Below are 22,897 nucleotides of genomic sequence, written 5' to 3' on the forward strand. Positions count from 1 at the left end.
CACCAGCGGCCGGCTTGGATACTGATTTCTCAGGGTCTATGCACCCAAAATGCGTGAAAATGTAATCACATGTCAGTTCTAGTATAATATATTTGTCCAATGAATACCCGTTTATCATCTGCATTTCTTCTTTGTGTAGCAATTTTAATGGCCAGTAGCGTATGTTCTGAAAAACTACTGTAGATACATGTCTGGGACATGTTTTATTAGATTCACCAGACCAATAACAACAAAATGAATGGAAATCGTGCTTTACTTTAACCTCGTTCAGTTTTGCGATGGCTTTATATTAGCGAAGTTGCTAAATTTCAGTCAAAATCTTTTATTAGCCGTAACTCCATAGCTAAACATTTGCGAACCTATGTAGTTTGACAAGGATGGCTTTATAATAGCAACCAATCTGGTATTTTGCCTGAACTAACTTAGGGAAGTCACGGAAAGCCTAAATCAGGATCGCTGGCTGGGTGACCTGAATAGTGCATCCTCAATCTTGCCGAGTACAAGGCTAGTCTTTTAAAAACGACGGATATCCATTCTATATGTCGCTGTTGTGCGATACTGTTTGCAGCGAAGTATTCATTAATGAAAAAAGCTAATGCAACATTGTTCATTAATTTCTCATTACCGATCGTCGCCCACATTACACACACTATCAGTTGACATCGCGACCATGACGATGATGTTCGGTTTTCATTTTGTGCACTGGAACTTCTCAGCGCAGTTGTTAATGTGGAATGCTGACTCAACTTCTCAGGAAAGCACATGAGATCAGATGGAGGACAAAATTTTTCTATTAGCCATTGCAGGTCTGTGAAGCATAGTTTCTCAGATAAAAAACATTTTTCAAAATTTTTGGTAACATTTTTGTGAAAACAGCGATTTTGTAATGTACGTAAAATCAGTGAAAAAAACAGTCTTAATCGCGATGGTTATTTTATTAAAATGGCCGGTTTCGGCCTACGTTTAGGCAGTCTTCAGACAGCACCATCAGCTGAACTTGATGTTGCGAAGAACAGTCAGTTGACATATGTCGCTGGAACTGCAGTATACTTTAGTTGTCCAAGTAATCCTTGCATGTATTGCTTATCAGATACTTTCTGTTTTGTAAGTTCATTTGTTTTAGCAATCTCTCTGGGCAAAGTACCAGACAAATGCATTCCACCGTAAAAAATGAGTACTGGACTTATTCTTTCTTGGTAAATGTAAGTTCAGTCTAGATCACGTTCCATCATCATGGATAGAGATGTTTGTTAAATAATTATCAAGGTTACTTTTGAAATCACAACTGATCGGTAAATCCAGTCACGTGGTGAGGCTAACATCCTCAATGGTTTGGACAGATTTTTACGATGAACCTGATTACTATTTTCGATTATTATGCTAATGGTCCTCTTCTGCAGTTCGAAAAGTGTTCTCTTATTTTGTGCATTGGTTCCACAAAAAATTCTGGGGAATTGCGTGCAATTGCGTACTATACACTGCCCATCCAAAAAAGTACTGAGACTGGTTTTATACCTGGCGTATAAGCGAAGTTAGCGCAGGAACTAAGCTGACAGCTTGAACTAACAATTGTAAGCAGATGAAGTGCTTTCGGCCAGTCAGTGTTAAGCAGTGGGTAGGCGGTCGAAGTGTCTAAACGTTGTTTTGTCCAATGTAGCAACCAACATATCTAACTCAAGTGTGCAAGACATTCTCCAGAATGTTTTGAAGGGGATCGAAGTTTGTTCTGTACGCCTTGCCTCCTGAACAAAAAACGTTGTGTGTAGGCCAGCCACTACTTGATTGAAATGAAAAAAAAATAAAATAAAAAGGACAATTATTTTCTGGAAAAGCGTCATGGACGATGAGATTTGGCGTCCTCAGTATGAATCTACCACAAAACGAACAGAATCGTTCTATGACTGTTATCAAAGATTTTAAAAGAAGCACGACTCTGAAGTACGACCTGAACAAAACCCCAAAGGAGGTCTTTCTGACAATTTCATGTGGTTGTATGAACGTTCTTTGCGTTGTACTCAAGTCAGGGAAGACCATGTAAAATACGTTAGCATGAAACCCACTACCTTAACTTTTATCATTTTTTTTAATTAATCTACTCTCGAAACTTTTTGGACTGACTGGGTAAGAATTGTATATAACTAAGAGACACTGGGGCATAACATTAAATTCCACTCTTTGGCGGGCAAACTGATTGGGAGCGGGTTGCAAGTCCTTTCTCTCGTTTGTGATCGTTTCTACCGACAACGTACACCCTGACGTTATCTGCCAAGTACGAGACATTCATGTGTTTGTAACGTACAAAGATCAAACGTCGTGGCGTTGGTTTAGCCCGAGTGCATTACTGAAGAAGCGTGTCTGGATCCGCACTTCGGTGCAGCTGCCTGCAGCATTGCGTAGGTGGCGCGTGAAGTCTGCGGGCTCTTTTTGCAGTGGCATTTTCCACCACCTGCCCATTTCAACTCCGGCTTTGCGCCCCCTCCCCCTTTCCGCCCCTCTTCCCCCCACGTCCTTCCCCATCACCGTTCGTGCCGCAGCCCTCGCGTCGTCCGCTTATGCCTTTTGTGCTTTAAACGGTGGCGCCGCACCTCAATGGACGGAGAAGAAAAGAAAATTATTTCGCGCTTGTGTGCTTATCCCATTGAAATGCGACGGGCAGCATTTCTGAGCCCCTCGGATTGCAGGTGTGAATAATCGGTGGCGCGAGGGATCGAGGGACAAGGGCGTCCAGCAGGATTTCTGGCATTCCTACGGCTCCAAGTTTTATTGCGGCAGTGGATGGCCGACCGCTCCTCTCACCTTTATATAGGCACAGATATACTCTCAGACGGGGTAATATGAAACTTCCTGGCAGATTAAAACTGTGTGCCCGACCGAGACTCGAACTCGGGACCTTTGCCTTTCGCGGGCAAGTGCTCTACCATCTGAGCTACCGAAACACGACTCACGCCCGGTACTCACAGCTTTACTTTTGCCAGTATCCGTCTCCTACCTTCCAAACTTTACAGAAGCTCTCCTGCGAACCTTGCAGAACTAGCACTCCTGAAGGAAAGGATACTGCAGAGACATGGCTTAGCCACAGCCTGGGGGATGTTTCCAGAATGAGATCTCAGATGATAGAGCACTTGCCCGCGAAAGGCAAAGGTCCCGAGTTCGAGTCTCGGTCGGGCACACAGTTTTAATCTGCCAGGAAGTTTCATATCAGCGCACACTCCGCTGCAGAGTGAAAATCTCATTCTGGAAACATCCCCCAGGCTGTGGCTAAGCCATATCTCCGCAGTATCCTTTCTTTCAGGAGTGCTAGTTCTGCAAGGTTCGCAGGAGAGCTTCTGTAAAGTTTGTAAGGTAGGAGACGGATACTGGCAGAAGTAAAGCTATGAGTACCGGGCGTGAGTCATGCTTCGGTAGCTCATGGAGGAATGGGTCTAACCGACATCAAGTCTAAAGCGATGGCATTGTATGTCAAACGAACATGGAGCATAATGTGTAATGATCCAGGGTGCATTACAGCAAAACTATACGATATTGTCAGGCCAGAAAGTGTGGAGCCGCCGATAAATATACAAAAAATAAGTTTCAAGCTGAAACACATTAGGGAGTATTATCTTGAACTAAGTTATCTTAGCAAAAAGATTTTAAACTCCAAAAACGTTACAGCAAAGGCGATTTTAGCTGAAAGGCGGAAACATGAAAGGAAAAATAACATAGAAACCAAATATGCTGGAATAGCATGGAATGTGGTCTGGAAAAACATCAGTAGTGATGTTCTTTCGTCTGACGTGAGAACAGCGTGGTACAAGGTAGTCAACAACATCATCAGCACTAATGAGCGCCTCTTTGCCGTCGGTTTAAGTGACACAAACCTCTGCAGCAAATGCAACCTCGTTGATAGTGTGCCTCATCGTTACACTTGTGGAGATCGGATTATCAACTGGAGGTGGACCAGGGAGAAAATTGCTCAAATAACAAGAACTTCAGCAAACAATGTACCGACTAACTGAGTTACTACCCTCAGGCAAAAAATAACGCTGTGATTTGGTTAATGGGCAAATATACAAGTTATGTTTTTAACAATATTGGGAGCGATGAACATATTGAATACAAGATGTATATGGAAAATGAATTCGAGAAAATACTCAAATATCAGAATCACAATAAGAAATATGGCAACATGCTCCGAATTGTCTTCAACCGAATGGGCATAGGTTAGGAACTGGATTCCTAGTAGAGAGGGAATGGATTGGGTCACGTTCCCGACCCTAACCTCACCTGCAAGTCACACATGAAAAATAAATCAGCAGTACAGCAGATACAAGAATACGGCGAGAAACATCTGGTGTCTGATATAAAGGAAGATCATGAACTCCCTATAGATGCGTTTAGAAGGCTGGAACTGACAAAAATAACAAGGCAGTGAAATATTTTGCGATGTCGCTGTTCGGGACTTCTCTTCTGCCCATGTAATTTACCCTGGAAAAAACACACATCAAGGATTTACTGAATGACTAATTTGGGTCTGGGAAATGATGGTGAGGAACCGGCTGCAGAAGGAGAAAATGTGCCATGCTGAACTGCCACCAGTTGAAGGTGACAGTGAAGCTGCTAAATTGTGCTACTACTAAAGACTCATTTTTTGAATCTGTAATTCATGACTGCAATTATCTGTCACCTTATTTATGTCATTTCATTGTAGCCATTTTTGTTACTGTTTCTAGTGAATAAAAAAAAAAAAAAAAAAAAATGGTAGAGCACTTGCCCGCGAAAGGCAAAGGTCCCGAGTTCGAGTCTCGGTCAGGCACACAGTTTTAATCTGCCAGGAAGTTTCATATCAGCGCACACTCCGCTGCAGAGTGAAAATCTCATTCGGGGGGTAATATTATATTTGTTATTTTTTCGCAATAAACGTGTTTATATGAAGTATTGCAGAGACGACTTCACGCATCATCACATCTGTCTCTTTTCAATCGTGTCTTGTTTCTGCTAACTCTTCGAGAAGTCGGAATTGTGGCCAGGAATATTTTCATCGCCGTTCAACTATAAATGCTTTATTAATTAATATTGGACACACGTTCATCGAGCAGCTGCAGCGCATCTGTTTCAACGTTGCGGCTTGTAGCAGTTGAAAACATGACGTCATAGTCACGAAGACTACCAATATACAGTTATGGGAAAAAGTATTACACGCCGCTTTTCATGTAGAGTAACTTTATTTATTAGAACTAAAGAACACGACCAGAGATGTTATTTGGTATACTAACAGTATGAGGTTTCCTTCGTAGTCGATATATATATATATATATATATATATATATATATATATATATATATATATATAAAGAGGAATTAACTTAACTAGCCTTCTGCCAAAAGTAAATAAAATTTCTGTGCCAGCTGTCTTGACACTGTGGAGGAAAAAAGTATTCACACATTCAAAGAAAATTGTTGCGTACATGAATATAATGACAGTGTTAATACATTGTAGGCATCCCTCTTCTATGTATAGCTTCTGTTAACCTCTTTGGCATGGAATGAACCAATCTTTTTGGCAGTCTCTGAAATAATATTTTGGCGTTCTTGGTGTAAACATTGTTTCAGAGCACTCTTATTTTTGCTTTTTTATTTATTTATTTTTGACCACTCTTTCATGCGTACGTCAAAGATGTTCAATTCCATTAAGGTCAGCGCTCTGTCCTGGAAACTTGATAACATGGGGAATATGACGCAGCAATAACAGACGAACTGTTTCCGTTGTATGCTTAGGATCATTGTCTTGTTGAACGTAGTAGTCTGTGCCTAAACCTAAGGTATCAACACTTTTTTGCAGATTTTCCTTTAGGATATTTAAATACTGAGATCTATCAACATTACCTTTAACAGAAAAAAGTTGCCCAACAGCAGATGTAGTCGTACATCCCCATATCATAATTCATCCATCGCCGTGCCGTACTGTGAGTTGAATGTGCTTGGGAGCCAGCTCAGTATTTGCTCCTCTCCACACCCAAATTTTGTCATTATTTACAAATATGTTAAATTACCTTTCATCTGTGAACAATACGCCGACGCAGAAACTTGTGATCTTGCTTATTTGCTCTCGAGCGAACTCAAGTCTCAGTTTCTTGTTCTTCTTGCTGGTGTATGGTTTTCTTCTAGGTACTGTGGCTCCATAACCTTCACTATTTAAAATATAGCGGAAAGCCGTTGTTGCGGTTTCCTTCCCGAGCTGATCATTAACATGCACGTACAATATAGAAGCTGTCAATTTAGGATCTTTCCTTACGATCGTCATTAACACACAGCCGTATCTTTGCATGAGCATCTGTGGTCGATTGCTTCTTTCGCTATTAATGAGAGTATTTCTTTCTCTAAATAGCGATGCTATGGACAGCACAGTTGCCCTGCTTCTTCCAATAATGTCAGCAATTTCTGCAAGTAATATTTCATTTTCTAACTGGGAGATAAGTATTTGCCTTTTCTTTACAGTTGTTTCCTTCCCTTTGCGGTCAATTTTGCTTTTGCTTTGCGTTCATCACATATTAGAACCAACATGCTCGAGACGCAGATCGCCACTAAAGGCGTTCCTTGCTGCAAGCGGTTCGTTATTCGTTTCATGTTTACATTTCCAGTAGTTTAAAAAATGGCTCTGACCACTATGGGACTTAACATCTGTGGTCATCAGTCCCCTAGAACTTAGAACAACTTAGACCTAACTAACCTAAGGACATCACACACATCCATGCCCGAGGCAGGATTCGAACCTGCGACCGTAGCAGTCGCGCGGTTCCGGACTGAACGCCTAGAACCGCTAGACCACCGCGACCGGCTGTTATATTGATAACAATGTGGTTTCACCCAATACTGTGATTAGACACTGCACTCATTCTTTTAATTGATCCGAAGTCTGCTGATTTCTCAGCCGAAACTAGTAAGCAATGATTGTTAAAATAATGCGACGTGCACTATTGAAGTTTATATACAAAAGCATTAACGTTTAATATCGGTTTCTCATGATAAAGTCTTGAGTCGTTAGGCGGCGTCGTATACCTCTTAAAACTTCTTAAGTTATCGACGTTTCTTTTTCTTTGCTGGGGTCGTTTTCAGGATTCTGCTGGTGTCCTTGGATGGCTGACCGAGCGAGGTAGCGCAGTGGCCAGCACACTGGACTCGTATTCAGTAGGAACACGGTTCAAATCCCGGTTCGGCAATCCAGATTTAGGTTTTCCTTGATTTCCCTAAATCGATTCATACAAATGCTCGTTGCTCAGTCTTAAGTGATCTCCACACCGATGAGACTTGACCACTCTTCCTTTCACGTTTCATTTTGTAGTGACTGACATCGTTTGTTTTTATTACAACACAGCTCATTTATTCTTTCGTGTTATTCAGTTTCAAATATTCTGTGAATGTGGTGTAGCATTTCATCGCCTCTGACTTGTAGCCGACGTATCACATGTATAATTGGAACATTGAAAGTGTTAGCATAGTGTGGTGCACGTCTTATTAGTGTTGTTGTTCGCTGATATGGAATGAATGGACAGACGACTAACACAGAATCTGATCCTCGCGGAAATCACTAAAGGGAGCAACAAAGTTAGTTTTCCTAAGCCACCGACAGATCACAGTTGCCTCTGTTTTGAGTTTCTAATCTGTAAGAGATGTGTGGTGGATTAAAGTTTCATCCAAGAGGTTGGAGCACCAACTTAATGATCAGGAATTGTAGGCTACTAATTCTACTCAATTGGTGTTGTTGCTTGATGCAGCTCTCAAAGTTTGTCTGTCCCGTGTTAGCCTCTTCACGTCTGCATAACTGCTACACTCCTCATCCAAGTGAACCTGCTTACTGTAATCGTGTGTTGATGTCACTCTACAATTTTTAATCCACACACTTTCCACAATTACAAATTAACAATTCCTTGATACCACGGGACGTATCCTATCACCGTATCATTTGGTGGTACAAAGCGATTTCCTCCCCATTTCACTGCAGTAGCTCTTCATTAATTACTCGGTCTACCCACCTGATCTTCGGCATTCCCCAGTAAAACCACACTTCAAAGGCTTCTCTTCTCCTATTGTCAGTACAAATACTTTCAGAAGATATTTCCTTAACACTTAACTTTATAGGTAAGGTCTGATGTTGTTAGGAATGGAGGAAGCGGTATTCATGTAATTTATTAAAATTAAAAAAAGTTAAGAAAATCTTTTAATGTCGTGACCGCATTTAGATAAAACGCTTAAAATGACTAGTTTGTTTCGGTTACAAGTAGCAGCCATCTTCAGATGGTGCGCAGGCAAAATGGAGGTTGAGCACGAACCGGAAATAACAGCTGTAATCGTCATGCTGTGACATGCGTTCGTGTAGAAAGTAACATGAATAAGAAAAATTTTGTTTGAACAGCAACTACAAGCCTGAGCCAGGCTGTACGCCATATTATTTTGAGACGCAGGTTGAACAAACCGGCTGTATCAGTAAAAATCACACCAATCAGTAAATAGCAAATGAATGAAAGGCAAGTTCAGCCAAAAAGGTTCTTATGCAACAGCACAAGAATTGAAAGAGTATTACTTATCAACCAGCCTGTTGAGTCTTTCTCAACTTTTGTGCCGTCGTATAAAGCATCTTTTGGCTGAACTTACCTTCCGTTCATTTGCTAGTTATTGATTAGGGTGCTTTTTACTGGTACAGCGGGGTTGTTCAACTCGCGTCTCGTAAGAATATGGCGTACAGTCTGGCTCAGTCCTTTCGTTGCTGACCAAACAAAATTTTTCGTATTCATGTTGTTTTATACAGGAGCGTCTGTCGCAGCATGGCGATTACCATTAGTATTTGCAGATCGTGTTCAACTCGTATTTTACATATGAAGGTGATCGTTACTTAAAATCGAAATATAGCTTTTCATCGTAGTTTGCCTTGTGTAAATGCCTTCTAGGGAGTAAAAGATTTTCGTAAATTGTTTTTAGAAATTCTAATAACTTGAATTTGTATTGGATATTAACAAATTTCTCTTCCTCAAAAACTAATTTCTCGCTATTGCCAGTCTGCATTTTTCATCCACTTCTCTTTGGCCGTCGACAGTCATTATACTGCCAAAATGGTAAAACTCATCTCCTACTTTTAGTGTATCATTAGATTCCTTCAGTGTCGCCTGATTTAATTAGACTACATACCGTTACCCTTGTTTTACTTTTGTCGATATTCATTGTATAACCTCTCTTAACCCTAGGATGCATATACAGGGCCTCCGAGGCCCTTGTATGTCTTCATTTTTAAAAAAGTTCTGTAATTTTTTGTTTGATTTCAAACTGCTTTCCAGTACTCTTTCACTAACACTGTGACATTCCTCATATCAAGTCTGAACAAGATACCTTTTTAAGTTTTTTGTATAATTCAATACGTTTACCCATACACCGTGAATGCATAAGCAGGGCTTCAGAAGCCCTCACACATTTATAAATGTTCTTTAGCCTATATTGTCTTCAAAATTTGTTTGGGAGCAGTTATTAATTCAACAGTAACTGTAGTGGTATTTCCAGCAACAGGAGTGCCAACAGCAGCAGTAGCTGTAGTAGTAATAGTATAACTAAAAAATAATACACACTACTTTCACATACTGGCGATGTCGGTGTACTATTGATCTTTTTGCTATCAAATGTTTTATTATTGCATAGTATTGTTATCCTGTGCTGCTCTTGTCAGCCTCATTGTTACTGTAGTTTGTTTGTTGCTGCAAGGCCCACATTGTTACAAGTATGACTTGTTTCGTGCTGCACAAGCTGCTGTTCGAGAGACACGCCTTTTGCTGTGGCTTCGACACGCAAAGCAAGAGAGTCAGTACGTGCAAATGCAGCTAGTTTTGAAAGTGTTGTGGCTCAGTGGTTTGAAGAAGATGATTCTTGCGAGGAAGGAAATATATTTGAAGACGCAAGTAGTGAAGAATCAGCCAATGAACCTGCAGATGTGAATATTGAGGCAAATGACAGTCCTTCCAATAATATTACTTCATCAGACTCTGAAAATGAAGAACCACCACAAACAGGTATAGAAGGCCACACATACATTAGTCGGAATGGAACGATTTGGAAATTAGATCCTCCTGCAACTTTTCGTACGCCAGTCCATAATATCATAAAGAAGGCACCTGGTCCAGCCCGTGGTTTGAAAATCTGTAAACCTAAGGATGCCTGGGACTATTTCATCTCCAAGGAAATACTAGAGGAAATCATCAACTGCACAAATATTGAAGACAGAAGTGTGGCTACTTTACGTGGTAAAATATGGAAAAACGTTTCGCTTGCTGAAATGGAGGGTTTTCTTGGTCTTTTACTGCTGTCTGGTGTTGAGAAGAGTCGGGATGTCCCTATTAGACAATTATTCTGGGATGAAATGGCAAATCCTACATATAAGGTCACCATGTCAGTAAATAGATTCAAGGATATAAGGAGAATGATTAGATTTGATGACAGGCGTACCCATGAAGCTTGATCTGCAGATGACAAACTTGCAACTGTTCGCTATGTATGGAAACTATTTCTTGACAAGTGTAGAAATAGAATGATTCCCAATGTTTCGCTCACAGTTGACGAACAGCTAGTTCCATTCCGTGGAAGATGCAGCTTCACCCAGTATATGCCCTCTAAACCAGCCAAGTATGGCATAAAAATATTTTGGTTATGTGATGCTACATCTGCATGTGCTTTAGACGGAATTGTTTACACGGGAAAGCCTCGTGATGACTGGGTGTTGTGTGCTGTCCTTAGGTTAGTTAGGTTTAAGTAGTTCTAAGTTCTAGGGGACTGATGACCATAGATGTTAAGTCCCATAGTGCTCAGAGCCATTTGAATTTTTTACACGGGAAGGAAGCCCAATGAACCTACTCAGAAAAATCTTGGATTGAATGTGATGAAAGATCTTGCTAAAAGCATTGAAGGATCATCAGAAAATATTACTGTTGACAACTTCTTTACTAGTGTGCAGCTGGCAGAAGAGATGCTTCAGAAGCAAATTACAGTGGTGGGAATAATCAAACAAAATAAACCAGGAATTCCTAATGAGATGAAACCATCTGCCTCAAGAGCGATTCATTCCTCTTTGTTTTCATTTAGAGGTGACATTACAATGGTGAGTTATGGTCCCAAAAAGAAAAAGTCTGTAGTTCTCATTTGCACAATGCATCACGACAGAAACATTGATGAAACTCATGCAAAAAAGAAACCAGATATAATAAAGTTCTATAACTCTACGAAGGGTGGAGTAAATCAAATGGACCAGAAAATTCGTTATTACACTTGCAAGAGACAAACAAGAAGATGGCCATTTGCATGATGGATGAGTATGATGGACGTCACAGCAGTGAACAGTGAAATTTTATTTTCCGCCCAACATCTGACATACCATAGTGGAAGAAGTGATAAAAGGTGTTTGTCCCTAAGAGATTTAGCAGAGGAAATGGTAAGACCACTAATGTAACTTTGTATCCAGATTTTTAATCTTCCAAATAAAATCGTTAATGCAATGCAAAGATGTGGTGTTCAAAAAGATGTCATATTGCCGAATCAACTACCTGGTTCAGGAAAAAGAAGATCCAATTATTGTTCATATAATAAACGCAGGAAAACTGCTATGACATGCATTAAGTGTAAAACCAACATTTGTAAGGAACATAGTGGCGTTCTTTGTGCTTCTTGTTTGTCACATGTTGAAAACTAAAAAATTTCCAATTTTATATGAACAATGAATAATAACTTTTTGTCAAAATAGTACCTATATACATAATATTGTGAATAATGCGTATGTTTTAATTGAAGAAATTGGTTGCAATAAATATTATAAAATGTAAACTGCAACTTATAAGAGAATTAACAAAATTATTTGTATATGTTGTATGTAAATGGATGTGACTAATAAAAATTCACTCTTAGACTTTTTTAAAAAAAAATTAATAAAATGTTAATCAGTCCCACCAGATCCTGTTACTGTATCTTAGGAATCTTTCAATATGACAATAAATTTGACAGAAATAAATTTAACTCCAAAGAACGGTTATCTGAAAAGAGGAAAATTTTAAATTAGGGCAGGGCCTTGGAGGCCCTGCATATGCATTCATGTGTGTTTTCGGCACCATGCATGCTAGGGTTAAAGACACAATCCAGTCCGGTTCAACTGATCTTTCTAGTCCTTTGCAGGCTCTGACAGAATTATGATGTCATCGGCAAACCTTAACGCTTTTATTGCGTGCCGTTCCAACTTCAGTAATTTTTTCAGATTGCTCCTTTGTTTCTCTTACTGCTTGTTCTCTATAAAGATTGAATAACATCGAGGATAGGTTGGGACTCTGTCTGACGCCCTTCTCAACTCCTGCTTCCCTTTAATGTCCTGCGACTATTATTGCTGCCCCTTTCTGTACAAGTTGTAGATAACCTGTCGCTCTCTCTGTTTTCTTCCCGATGATTTCCAAGTTTGAAAGAGAGTATTCTAGTCAACGTTGACGAACACAGTTTTTGTAAAATTGCACATGCTGTAAGAGTTTTGTCGTGCTTCGACCTATCTCCTCCCTTTTTCAACTACATCTCTCCCACCATTATGATTGTGGACGACTATTTCCGTGGTTGAGTTCCATAGCATCACAGAGATAGGGACTTCGCCGATAGAGGCTGGTAATTCTAGAGTTCACTGTACTATATTACAGGGAAACGTCAGCGAAAAGAAAATCGTGGGACGGGGGTGGGGGAGAAGCGTACAAGCACAGTTTCGATATAGAAATTTCGGCGAGTATGTCAAAACAAAGCATGCAGTCGATTCGGTGTCATCGGAGCAAAAGACGACATAACATGTTTTGCAATAGTGTGATGCGTTTATTCGCTGAGTGACAGGAAGAAAAAAAGTCTATGATAGGACAGGCGCATGTTTAGACAGCATGGGAGCGTTGAGAGCCCTCTCGGCTGGAACCGCCGGTTGTCAGCGGTCTCAGCCTGAGTCGTGTCCGCCAGTGAATGAAGTCACACTCCCCCATTGGAATGACGCCAGCAGTCTTTCATCGGCTGCCCCTCTCGAGGGCGCAGAAAAAGTGAAACAGGGACGCTTATTTGAAAGAATGACGCGACGCAAAAGCGTAGCCTTCCCACGGCGCTCTCTTCGACTTTGGAATGCTGGCTCCTTCGGCCGACTTGCGTATTTTCTTACCCCTCCAAGTTGAACGCCCAGCTTCCGGCTGTCGTCCAACTGCAGTTCTTGGAGTGCTGCAACTACAGAAGGCATTCAACGGGCCACTTCGTTTTCCGTCGGCGCACACAAGAACTGCAGAAAAGTAAAGAACAGCACTTTCGCTTGCTGTTGAAGTAGCAAGGCAAGCTTATGTGTCACCCTATTTCGGAGGTTTCTGCTGCCCAAGCCACTGTGGACCTGTTTGCACCTCTATGCAGTCGATAATTTATGCTAACATACATATCACAACTAGTTGCTACTAGAGATGAACCATAATGCTGTTCTCTTATACTTCTGTTTCAGTTTTCGAACAAACAAACGTTCACTTACTAGCTAATAGAATAAAGTAAAATTTCTGGGAAAAATGTAGCGAACCTAATTTTCCAATTAGATAGCCTAACTTCTGCATGATTTTAAAAGAAACATTTTTTACTGATGATTTACAGCCTGCCTACGGAAATAATCCCCTTTTGTGTGTGATGAATTTTTAGTCATTTTCGTACCCCTGAAAAGGACAGCTGCAAGTTTTGTTACAATGATTCGCGATTGTGACGTACCATACCCAAACAACAACACGAGTTAGCTCCCGATTCCGGCGCAGGTGATTTACTTTTAAACATATAAAACAGTCGTGCGTCTGTTTGATTGTACGCTTTCTCATTAGGCGACTTAATATCTAGGATTTTCTCTAAAAGACACAGCTAAAGTTTCTTGAGGAAGATAAATTTCCTGCGTAGATTATATGATTTAAAAAAAAAAAATGGTCGTGCGGTAGCGTTCTCGCTTCCCTCGCCCAGGTTCCTGGGTTCGATTCCCGGCGGGGTCAGGGATTTTCTCTGCCTCGTGATGACTGGGTGTTGTGTGATGTCCTTAGGTTAGTTAGGTTTAAGTAGTTCTAAGTTCTGGGGGACTGATCACCATAGATGTTAAGTCCCATAGTGCTCAGAGCCATTTGAACCATTTTTTTAAAAAATAAAATGATTATTTCTTGCTTTATCTATGAGCTATTATTTCGCACAGTTGGGCATTTTCAAGCTGCCTCTGTTACTTGTCATAGTGAAAAACTGTAATCGTATAACATTTTATGATCCACACATCTGTTTGTCGGAAGCAACAGCTGATGGCGTCTTTAATAACTGTCTCTTACAATCATGGTAGGGGCACTGATACAAACGTGAATTCCATACTGTAAAAGAGAAAAACGCGACCCATGTGCAGGTTTTGTCACAAAGCCAGGTTACAACTCATTCAAATACATTAATTTCGCACTTCAAATAAAATGACACACAGCGTCTTAAAACCAACCACGGTTACCGAGACAAATTCGCAGTTGCCTTTCAGGTAAACCGTGTTTCTGGTGAAAAACCGCAATGATTTCTTGAGAAGAATATCGCAGAGTTTCGTGGTAAATCACCAAAAAAGAAGCATTCACTTTCGGCGACAAAAATGCGTGCAATATTTACGCTAATAAAAAGAGAACTGTGTATAACGTACACCTCTCAAACGCCAAAGGGTACCACAAATAATTTATGCGCATAAGCCAAGGACAGTAGTTGCTGCACGATAATGAAGCTGTGGAGGTGGGGACTCCGGTAGCCAACTTGGTAGCTGCATTACCGCAATTGGTGTTAAGCTGGCAGCTCATTCGTAAATGGATCCCATCAAAACAAAAAAAGAAAGGACAATTAGTGTTTATCGTCCCGGTGACAATCCAGTCAATACAGACGGAGCGCAATCCCGAATTACGAAAGAATGGGGAAGGAAATCGGACGTGCCCTTTTCGGAGGAACCATCCCGGCATTGGAGCAATTTAGGGCAATCACAGAAAACCTAAATCTGGAAGACCGGACAGGGATTTGAACCATCGTCGTCCTGGAAGCGGGTCCAGAATGCTAACGACTTAACGACCTCGCTCGGTGGGATTGCTGCGTGTTGTACTACCCGATGAAGGGATGGAGCCGTGGTTTCTGCAATGCAGATGCGTACAAATTTGTGTGAACCGCACAAATAAACTATTTTTTTTTCAGCTGTAGCTTATATATTTCATTACGGGCTAATCATTCGTCGTTTCAGAGCTCATGAAACCACCCTTAAAAATTATGCCTGCGCTGTTTGCTTAAATTTTAACTAATGAAAGCACAAAATTGGCATATTGTTAATATTTAAAATTTTTGTTTACAGCGTATCCGTACCTGATTTTCGCCACTTCCAAAGAGATTCGGATTGCCAATGTCTCCAAACCGACGAAGATTTCTACAATCGTCAGGGTAAGTAATCCTGTCCATTGATCTAAAAATGCTGAACATTATCCTCATTAAGACTCTCAAAACGTACTGGTAAATGTTTCTAAAACGCTCGCATTATTGAAAAAGTTAATATCGAAGATACCCTGTAGCTCAGCCACTTTGATGTGGCTATAGTATAGATAGTGTAAATCAAGCCAACTCTGTGTAAGTACGAGGCTTACATTGAGGTGGTAAAAGTCACTGGATACCTCCTAATGCCGTGTCAAGCCCTCTTTTGCCCGGCGTAGTGCAGCATCTCGACATCGCATGGACTCAACAAGTCGTTGGAAATCCGCTGCAGAAATACTGAGCCATGCTGCCCTTATAACCGTCAGTAAATGCGAAAGTGATGCCAGTGCAGGGTTTTGTGCACGTACTGGCCGCTTGATTGTGTCCCACAAATGCTCGATGGGATTCATGTCGGGCGATCTAAGTGGGCAGGTCATTCGCTCGAGTTGTTCACACTGTTCTTGAAACAAGTCACGAACGATTGTGGCCCGGTGACATGGTGCATTGTCATTCATAAAAGTTCCATCGTTGTTTGAGAACATAAAGTCCATCAGTGCCTGAAAATGGTCTTCAAAAGATTCATGTGGACTAAAGGAACCAGTCCATTCCATGAAAACATCGCCCACAGCATTATGACACCACCACAAGCTTGCACAGTACCTTACAACTTGGGTCCATCGTTTCATGGGGTCTGCGCCACAGTCGAACCCTACCATCAGCCCTTACCAGCTGAAATCGTGACTCATCTGATCAGGTCACGGTTTTCCAGTCGTCTAGGGTGCAACCAATATGGCCACGAGCCCAACAGATATGCTGCAGACAATGTTGTGCTGTCAGCAGAGCCATTCGGGTCGGTTGTGTGCTAACAAAGCCCATTAATTCCAAATTTCGCCGCCTGTCCTAAAGGATAAGTTCGTCGTACGCCTCACATTGATTTCTGTGCTTATTTCACGCACTGTTGCTTGTCTCTACGCAAACGCCGCTGCTGTCGGTCGTTAAGTAAAGGTCATAACTCACTGCGTTGTCCGTGGTGAGAAATGATAGCTGGAATTTAGTATTCTCGACACATTCTTCACGCTATAGATCTCGGAATATTGAATTCCCTAACGATTTCCGAAATGAAAGGTCTCATGCGTCTAGCCCCAACTACCATTCCGCGTTAAGTCTGTTAATTCCCGTCGTGCAGCCATAATCACGTCGGACACCTTTTCACAAGAATCACCTGAGTACAAGTGACAATTTCGCCAGTGCTCTGCCCTTTTATACCCTGTGTACGCGATACTGCCGCCATCTGTTTATATGCATATCGCTATCCTATGTCTTTTCGTTACCTCAGTGTATAGCGCTCGCTTGGTCATTGCTTCATACCATTCCATTACAAAAAAATCCTATCATCCCAATGCAAATCAAACCAACTATATGTATATACGAGGCTTGTTCCTAGGGTAAAGTTATATTTTTTCCGTCTACTGTGTATTTTCGACAACGAAGTAAGCTATGGATCCAAATACCCGCGCTGTTGAGCTCCGATGAACAACAGCGACAAGATGTTTGCCAGCGCGATTTCAGAGTAGACACGACGTCTGACAAGAAATTACTTTTAAACCGCAGGCTGGGATGATGGAAAGAGATTGGAGTTCGCATGGCTACCCGCCAGGGACCGAAGTCTAACGCCTGTTCATCTGCCTGTACAAAGCCCGTTCTGTGGGAATTCCAATAAAGGAAGATCAAGCGTACATAGCTAGTACTGCCTCTGGAGTCATCCCATATCCGACTTTATGATTCTAAGTGTCTTTGTCACTTGTATGTGTCATTAACATATTACTGTGTTGTATCTTGATCAAGAGTGAGACGTGGATAGCCAGCAAGAGCATCCACTTCAGTATGCTTATCAAGGTCTCAGACAATCCGACACATGTTGACGTGCTCAAACTTGCACGTGTCTGGCGGGGGGGGGGGGGGGGGGGGTGTTAGCAGTTGACTTTTCAAGAGTAATTGACGTAACTGTTAATACATTTATACCTCTGTGATACAAGATGGTCAGTGCCTCCCTGGAAAAATGTTTGTGGCTTTCCTACGGAAAAATGATTTCACCCAGGCGTGCACCTCTTTGTACGAAACAAATCGACGGCCTCTAAAAATGTGGAAGTCACTTTGGAACAGATCGGAATTGTAAGGAGGATGTGTGAGGTCTTCCCAGCAAAATGTGTCCAGTGTACTCGCAATTACCTTGGCAACATGTGGGCATGCCCTCATGTAGCAAAGATTGTTTCGAATACGCTGTAGACGTTTTGCTGGATGGTTTTTATACATCCTCCCTACAATAACAGGTCGTCTGCAGTCATCTATTTCCATCACCCAGTGGTAATACGATAGACCACATTCACGGTGATATCCATTGGACCACATCGGAGAAACAGTTTCCCTGCTGAAGCATATAAGCGATGCCGCATGCGGGTAGGATTGTTGCGTGCCGTGTCCCCTCAGACTGCTCGTCAACAAACAAGAAGCTGCCTATATAAAGTGCAAGCAGATACGAGGAACGAGACTTAGAGAAGTTTCAGAACAAAAATGAACTGCACTTAATGTCTGGAGATAGGCCATCATGGAGAGCCGGACTCGTGCAATAAAAAGACGCTGGCGGATCAGGCTGGCACAAAAAGCGGAGGCGCCAATGGGGCGCCGGCGGCGATGTCGGTGGCGCCTCTGGCGGGTGCCGACTGAGCTGCTCAGCGCCCCACCGGCCCGTCCTGTTTTCTCTTCGGCGTGCCGGACGTTGCCTGCGGGAGTGGCAGCCGAAAGATGCCGCCCGCACTGGCGCCAGTTACGTCTGCACCAGGAGGCAACCAACTCCGGATCTACGATATTTCCGAATTGGGCGAAAACTTGACAGAGGCGCCCCTCCCCCCCCCCCACACGAGTGTTTGAGATAGGACGACAAAAATTTAAAAAACCATTTTTTTCTAAAATACGAGGGTTGTCCAGAAGGTTATGTGCCGCATTTTTTTCCTCCAACAATTCTTTATTGACTATAATGAGAATTACACACATGGAAAGAATGTTGTTTTATCTACACACCCTATTTTTCCACGTAATCTCCACCCCGTTCTGTCGCCTTCTTCCAGCGCGAAACAAGGGTGTGTATGCCCTGTCGGTACAAACCTTTGTCCTGGTAGTGAAGTCCAGTGCTTCACTGTGTGAATCACCTCCTCATCGTCCTCGAAAAGTCTTCCACGAATGGCATCCTTTAATGGTCCAAACAAGTGGAAGTCCGAGGGGACTAGGTCAGGGCTGTACGGTGAATGGAGTAACACTGTCCAGCCCTGATTAGCGATGTGTTCAGCAGTCCTAAGACTTGTGTGGCGCCTAGCGTTATCGTGTTGCAGCAAAACATCTCCAGGGTTGCTGTGGTGTCGACGTCATCGGAAGCGCGTCTTGAGTTTTGTTAATATGTTGACATGTGCTTCTGAATTAATGGTGCAGCCTCTTGGCATCGCATCAATGAGAATCACACCTTCTCAGACCCAGACGACTGTGATCATGACCTTACCGGCAGAAGCAGTTACTTTGAGTTTTTTCTTCAGTGGGGAGTGGGAATGGCGCCATTCCATCGACTGTCGTTTTGTTTCGGGCTCAAAATGGGGAACCCAGATTTCATCACCTGTCAGAATCCGGGACAAGAAGGCCTCCCCCTCAGCTTCAGACAAATGTTTTTTCTGTAACACACACAAAATAAGCGAGGCTGTTTTGACACAAATGGTCGTTTTTATCTATAGGTACCTCATTTAAAGCCGGCCACTGTGGCCGAGCGGTTCTAGGCGCTTCAGTCCGGAACCGCACTGCTGCTACGGTCGCAGGTTCGAATCCTGCCTCGGGCATGAATGTGTGTGATGTCCGTAGGTTAGTTAGGTTTAAGCAGTTCTAAGTCTAGGGGACTGATGACCTCAGATGTTAAGTCCCATAGTGCTCAGAGCCATTTGAACCATTTGGAACCTCATTTACGTAAATAACACGACAGAATATAATACACGAAGTACCAGTATCAAATTCCTATTAGGCATACTGCAAACAAAACATTTTATGTTAGTAAATAGTTTACATTTCATTCATGCGCTCTAGTTTCTCAAACATGAGATCGAAAAGTAGTAGTACAATTTTTTTAATATAATTTCGGAATCGTCATATTCTTCCATATAATTAGTGTGATGTCTCCGTTTCTTCTCTTTCCTCGTTCTAACACTCAACCTTGTCATCGCTAATTCTGTAACTCTTCCTGCCCTTGTCAAAACTTATTCTCCGGTTAACTTCACTAATCTTGCAACATCACCGGTTCCGTTATACCGCATTTATTCTCCGGTTAGGCGTTATTACGTATTCATGCAACGTGTTTCTCACGCTATTCCGAGAATAGAACTTACGCGGCTGCTAACCGGAGACTGTACAACTGCCATAGCGATCTGGTAAAAGTTTTTTGTCAAAATTTCATTTTCTTGGATACACTGATAAGATTAATATGTAATCTTTTGTACCTGTTATTCCTGATAGCCGTTTATTTCCACTCTGGTAGTCTGAATCTATGGATATTTCGCTAGTTATTACAACTACTTTGATCATTTGCACACCCAAACAACCACATAAACAAACAGCGACTGGCATTCATCCGTTCATTCGACCCAGCTCATATAGCCCCGTCCCCTGTTGTCTGCGGGAAAGCTTTTATTTCCAGATGCGACGAGGATTCCCCTGGCAGAGACATCACGTACACTATGCACTCATTCAAATATCAACTAATGATTCGTTCAGAAATCAACTTAGAATGTATTCGAAAATGTTCAAAAACCAACAGGGATGGGTTTCAAAATTATACGAATAATCCGTAGACCAACTTGCACTGGATGCTAGGCGCTTTATGAAGAAACAATAGTATGAATTTGACGCCTCCTGAAACTGCCGCCCGGGGCAGATATCCCGGTTTGGTCCCGCCCTTCACCGACCGCTCCGCCTAGATCCAGGCCTGGGGGTAGTAGATGATTTTCGTATTATGAGAGGGGTGGAGGAAGAGGAGGAACAGCACTGGGCGTAAAGGAAGAGGCAGGTAGGAAAGTATCCGCATGCTGATTAATATTTCATTCAGGCTGCAGGAGCTTGCAGTCCACAAGGGGTGTGCCTAAAAGAGAGAGAGAGAGAGAGAGAGAGAGAGAGAGAGAGAGAGAGAGAGAGAGAGAGAGAGAGAGAGAGAATCTAGTTTTTCCTGCATACTGAGCTATGTTGATGCTCAGTAATAACATACCATTTATGACGTCTACAGTTTGATGACGAGTTTTTGTTACATCTCTTCACGCTAGTCTATTCTGTGCAAGTCTTTCCATCTCTGTTTAAGTACTGCAACCGATATTTATTTGAACCTGCTTGCTGTAATCTAGTGATCGTCTCTCTCTACAAATTTTAGCCTCCCTCTCCTTTCCCCGTACTCTGCGTTCCCCCCATTACCAAACTGATTTTGCCTTGATGTCCCAGTGTGTGTCCTACTAACTGCTCTCTTCTTTTAGTTAAATGTGCCAAAAATTTCTTTCCTCCCCAGCTCGATTCGGTAGCTCCTACTTAGTAATCCGATCTACTCATTTAATCTTCAACATTCTTCCCTAGCACCGCATTTCAAAAACTTCTATTCTCTTATCTTTTTATCCATCCACATTGCACTTCCGCACAAAGCTACAATCCGGACAAATACACTGGTGTGCAAAACTTGAGGACGCAAGTAACTCTCGCTTGATGTGTCAATGACAAGTAGTATAGCTCAATGAAACTAGGACCATAAGGCAATAACTTCACTTAAGTCACTGTAATTCATGATGGTTCCTATATATTAAAATTTGAAATATGGTTCGTAGTAGGGTGTGTGTTCACCGCGGACAGCAGAGCGTGTTCTCCAAAGTGTTTCCCATGCTGGCCAAAAGGGTAGTAAGGAGTTCATCATAGGGCATTCCATTGCTCCACCATTGGGATTGACATGACAACTACTGCATGCTCGCTGGTGCATGTGGATGTGCTGTAATCCGTCTCCTCAATGCGTCCCACACGTGCCTGATGGAATTTAAGTCGCAGAAATGGGCAGGCTAGTCCTTTTGCTGAATATTCTCTCATTACAGAGATCTTCCAAATGCGCAGCTCTGTGCAGCCATGCATTGTCTGATATATGGAAAGCAGTGTGTACGTGTGTGTGCCCAGGATCTCCTCTCAATCCCGTCTATCGATTTCAGCCAAATTCGGCACAGAAACAGCAGGCCTCGTGACTATCAGGACTCCAGTAGGAGCGGAGATACGGGCGAAAACGTGCTTTCCCCTCCCTGGCTTATAGTATGCCCTGCATGACAGGTGTGCTGGGTGGCAACGGTATCGACATGCCAAATCAACCTGCTTTGGAGGGCAACCTACATGTCAGGTACAAGGAACAATTTCCCAGACCATGCATGACAGACATGTTGTGGGAGTAGTACCAGCCTGCTTTATTGAACTATATTTCAGGGGCTACACATGCTGATGATCGTGGCTGGGGACAAATTAAGGGGGAGGAGGAAATGGACAGAGAGATGAGAACAGGTGGGGATGCATTAAGCACGTGCAAAAGGAAGAGAGGGTGGCAGAGATGTAAAGAGAGAGAGGGGCATGAGGATATTGTCAGAGGGAGAGGGGAGAAACATACGGTCAGAGAGAAGGTGTGGAGGAAATGGACAAGGACAGGGGAATGAGGAGGTGAAGAGATGAAGAGAACAAGGGGAGGAGATAGACAGGAGGAGGAGGAGGAGGAGGAGGAGGAGGTGGCCACAGAGAGCGAAAGGAGGAAGTGTGTTAAATATATGTGACAAACACGTACGCAGGCAAAGCTGTGGGGAAAAGGCGTTTCCACATCCACAACTTGAAATAGCGGGGTGGCAGGCTGACATTCATTACAAGGCCAAAAACACTGGCCCCTTTCTCTAACAGGACAACTTTGCCATTGTAAACCAATCCTACATGAGCTGACGCGCATAGAAAGGAAATTCTCATACCTCACCATTTATGTTCATATGGACCAACATATGATTCTCATACAGTTTCCAGTATTTGAGTATTCGTTTTACTGTTCCATTTCTAAGATTAATATTATCTGTTATGGATGTCCCAGAACCTGTGACTGTTTATTCAGTGTAAATATATAAAACTGCAACCAGTTACTTTTTTGAAATAGTTATTTATTATTCCATGAACCGGTTTTGGCTCTGAGCACTATGCGACTTAACTTCTGAGGTCATCAGTCGCCTAGAAATTAGAACTAATTAAACCTAACTAACCTAAGGACATCACACACATCCATGCCCGAGGCAGGACTCGAACCTGCGACCGTAGCGGTCGCTCGGTTCCAGACTGT

General features: G+C 42.3%; 1 protein-coding gene across 1 annotated transcript in view; it reads left to right on the forward strand.

Annotated features, from left to right (window-relative positions):
* LOC124605332 (low-density lipoprotein receptor-related protein 6) overlaps positions 1 to 22,897 on the forward strand; it is a 329,566-nt gene that overhangs the window by 236,241 nt on the left and 70,428 nt on the right. The window contains exon 2 of the mRNA XM_047136938.1: positions 15,377 to 15,462. Within this exon, the coding sequence (XP_046992894.1) occupies positions 15,377 to 15,462 (86 nt within the window). The remainder of the gene's footprint in view (positions 1 to 15,376; positions 15,463 to 22,897) is intronic.

The sequence above is a fragment of the Schistocerca americana genome, chromosome 3 (genome assembly GCF_021461395.2).
Source record: "Schistocerca americana isolate TAMUIC-IGC-003095 chromosome 3, iqSchAmer2.1, whole genome shotgun sequence".
Lineage (NCBI taxonomy): Eukaryota > Metazoa > Arthropoda > Insecta > Orthoptera > Acrididae > Schistocerca > Schistocerca americana.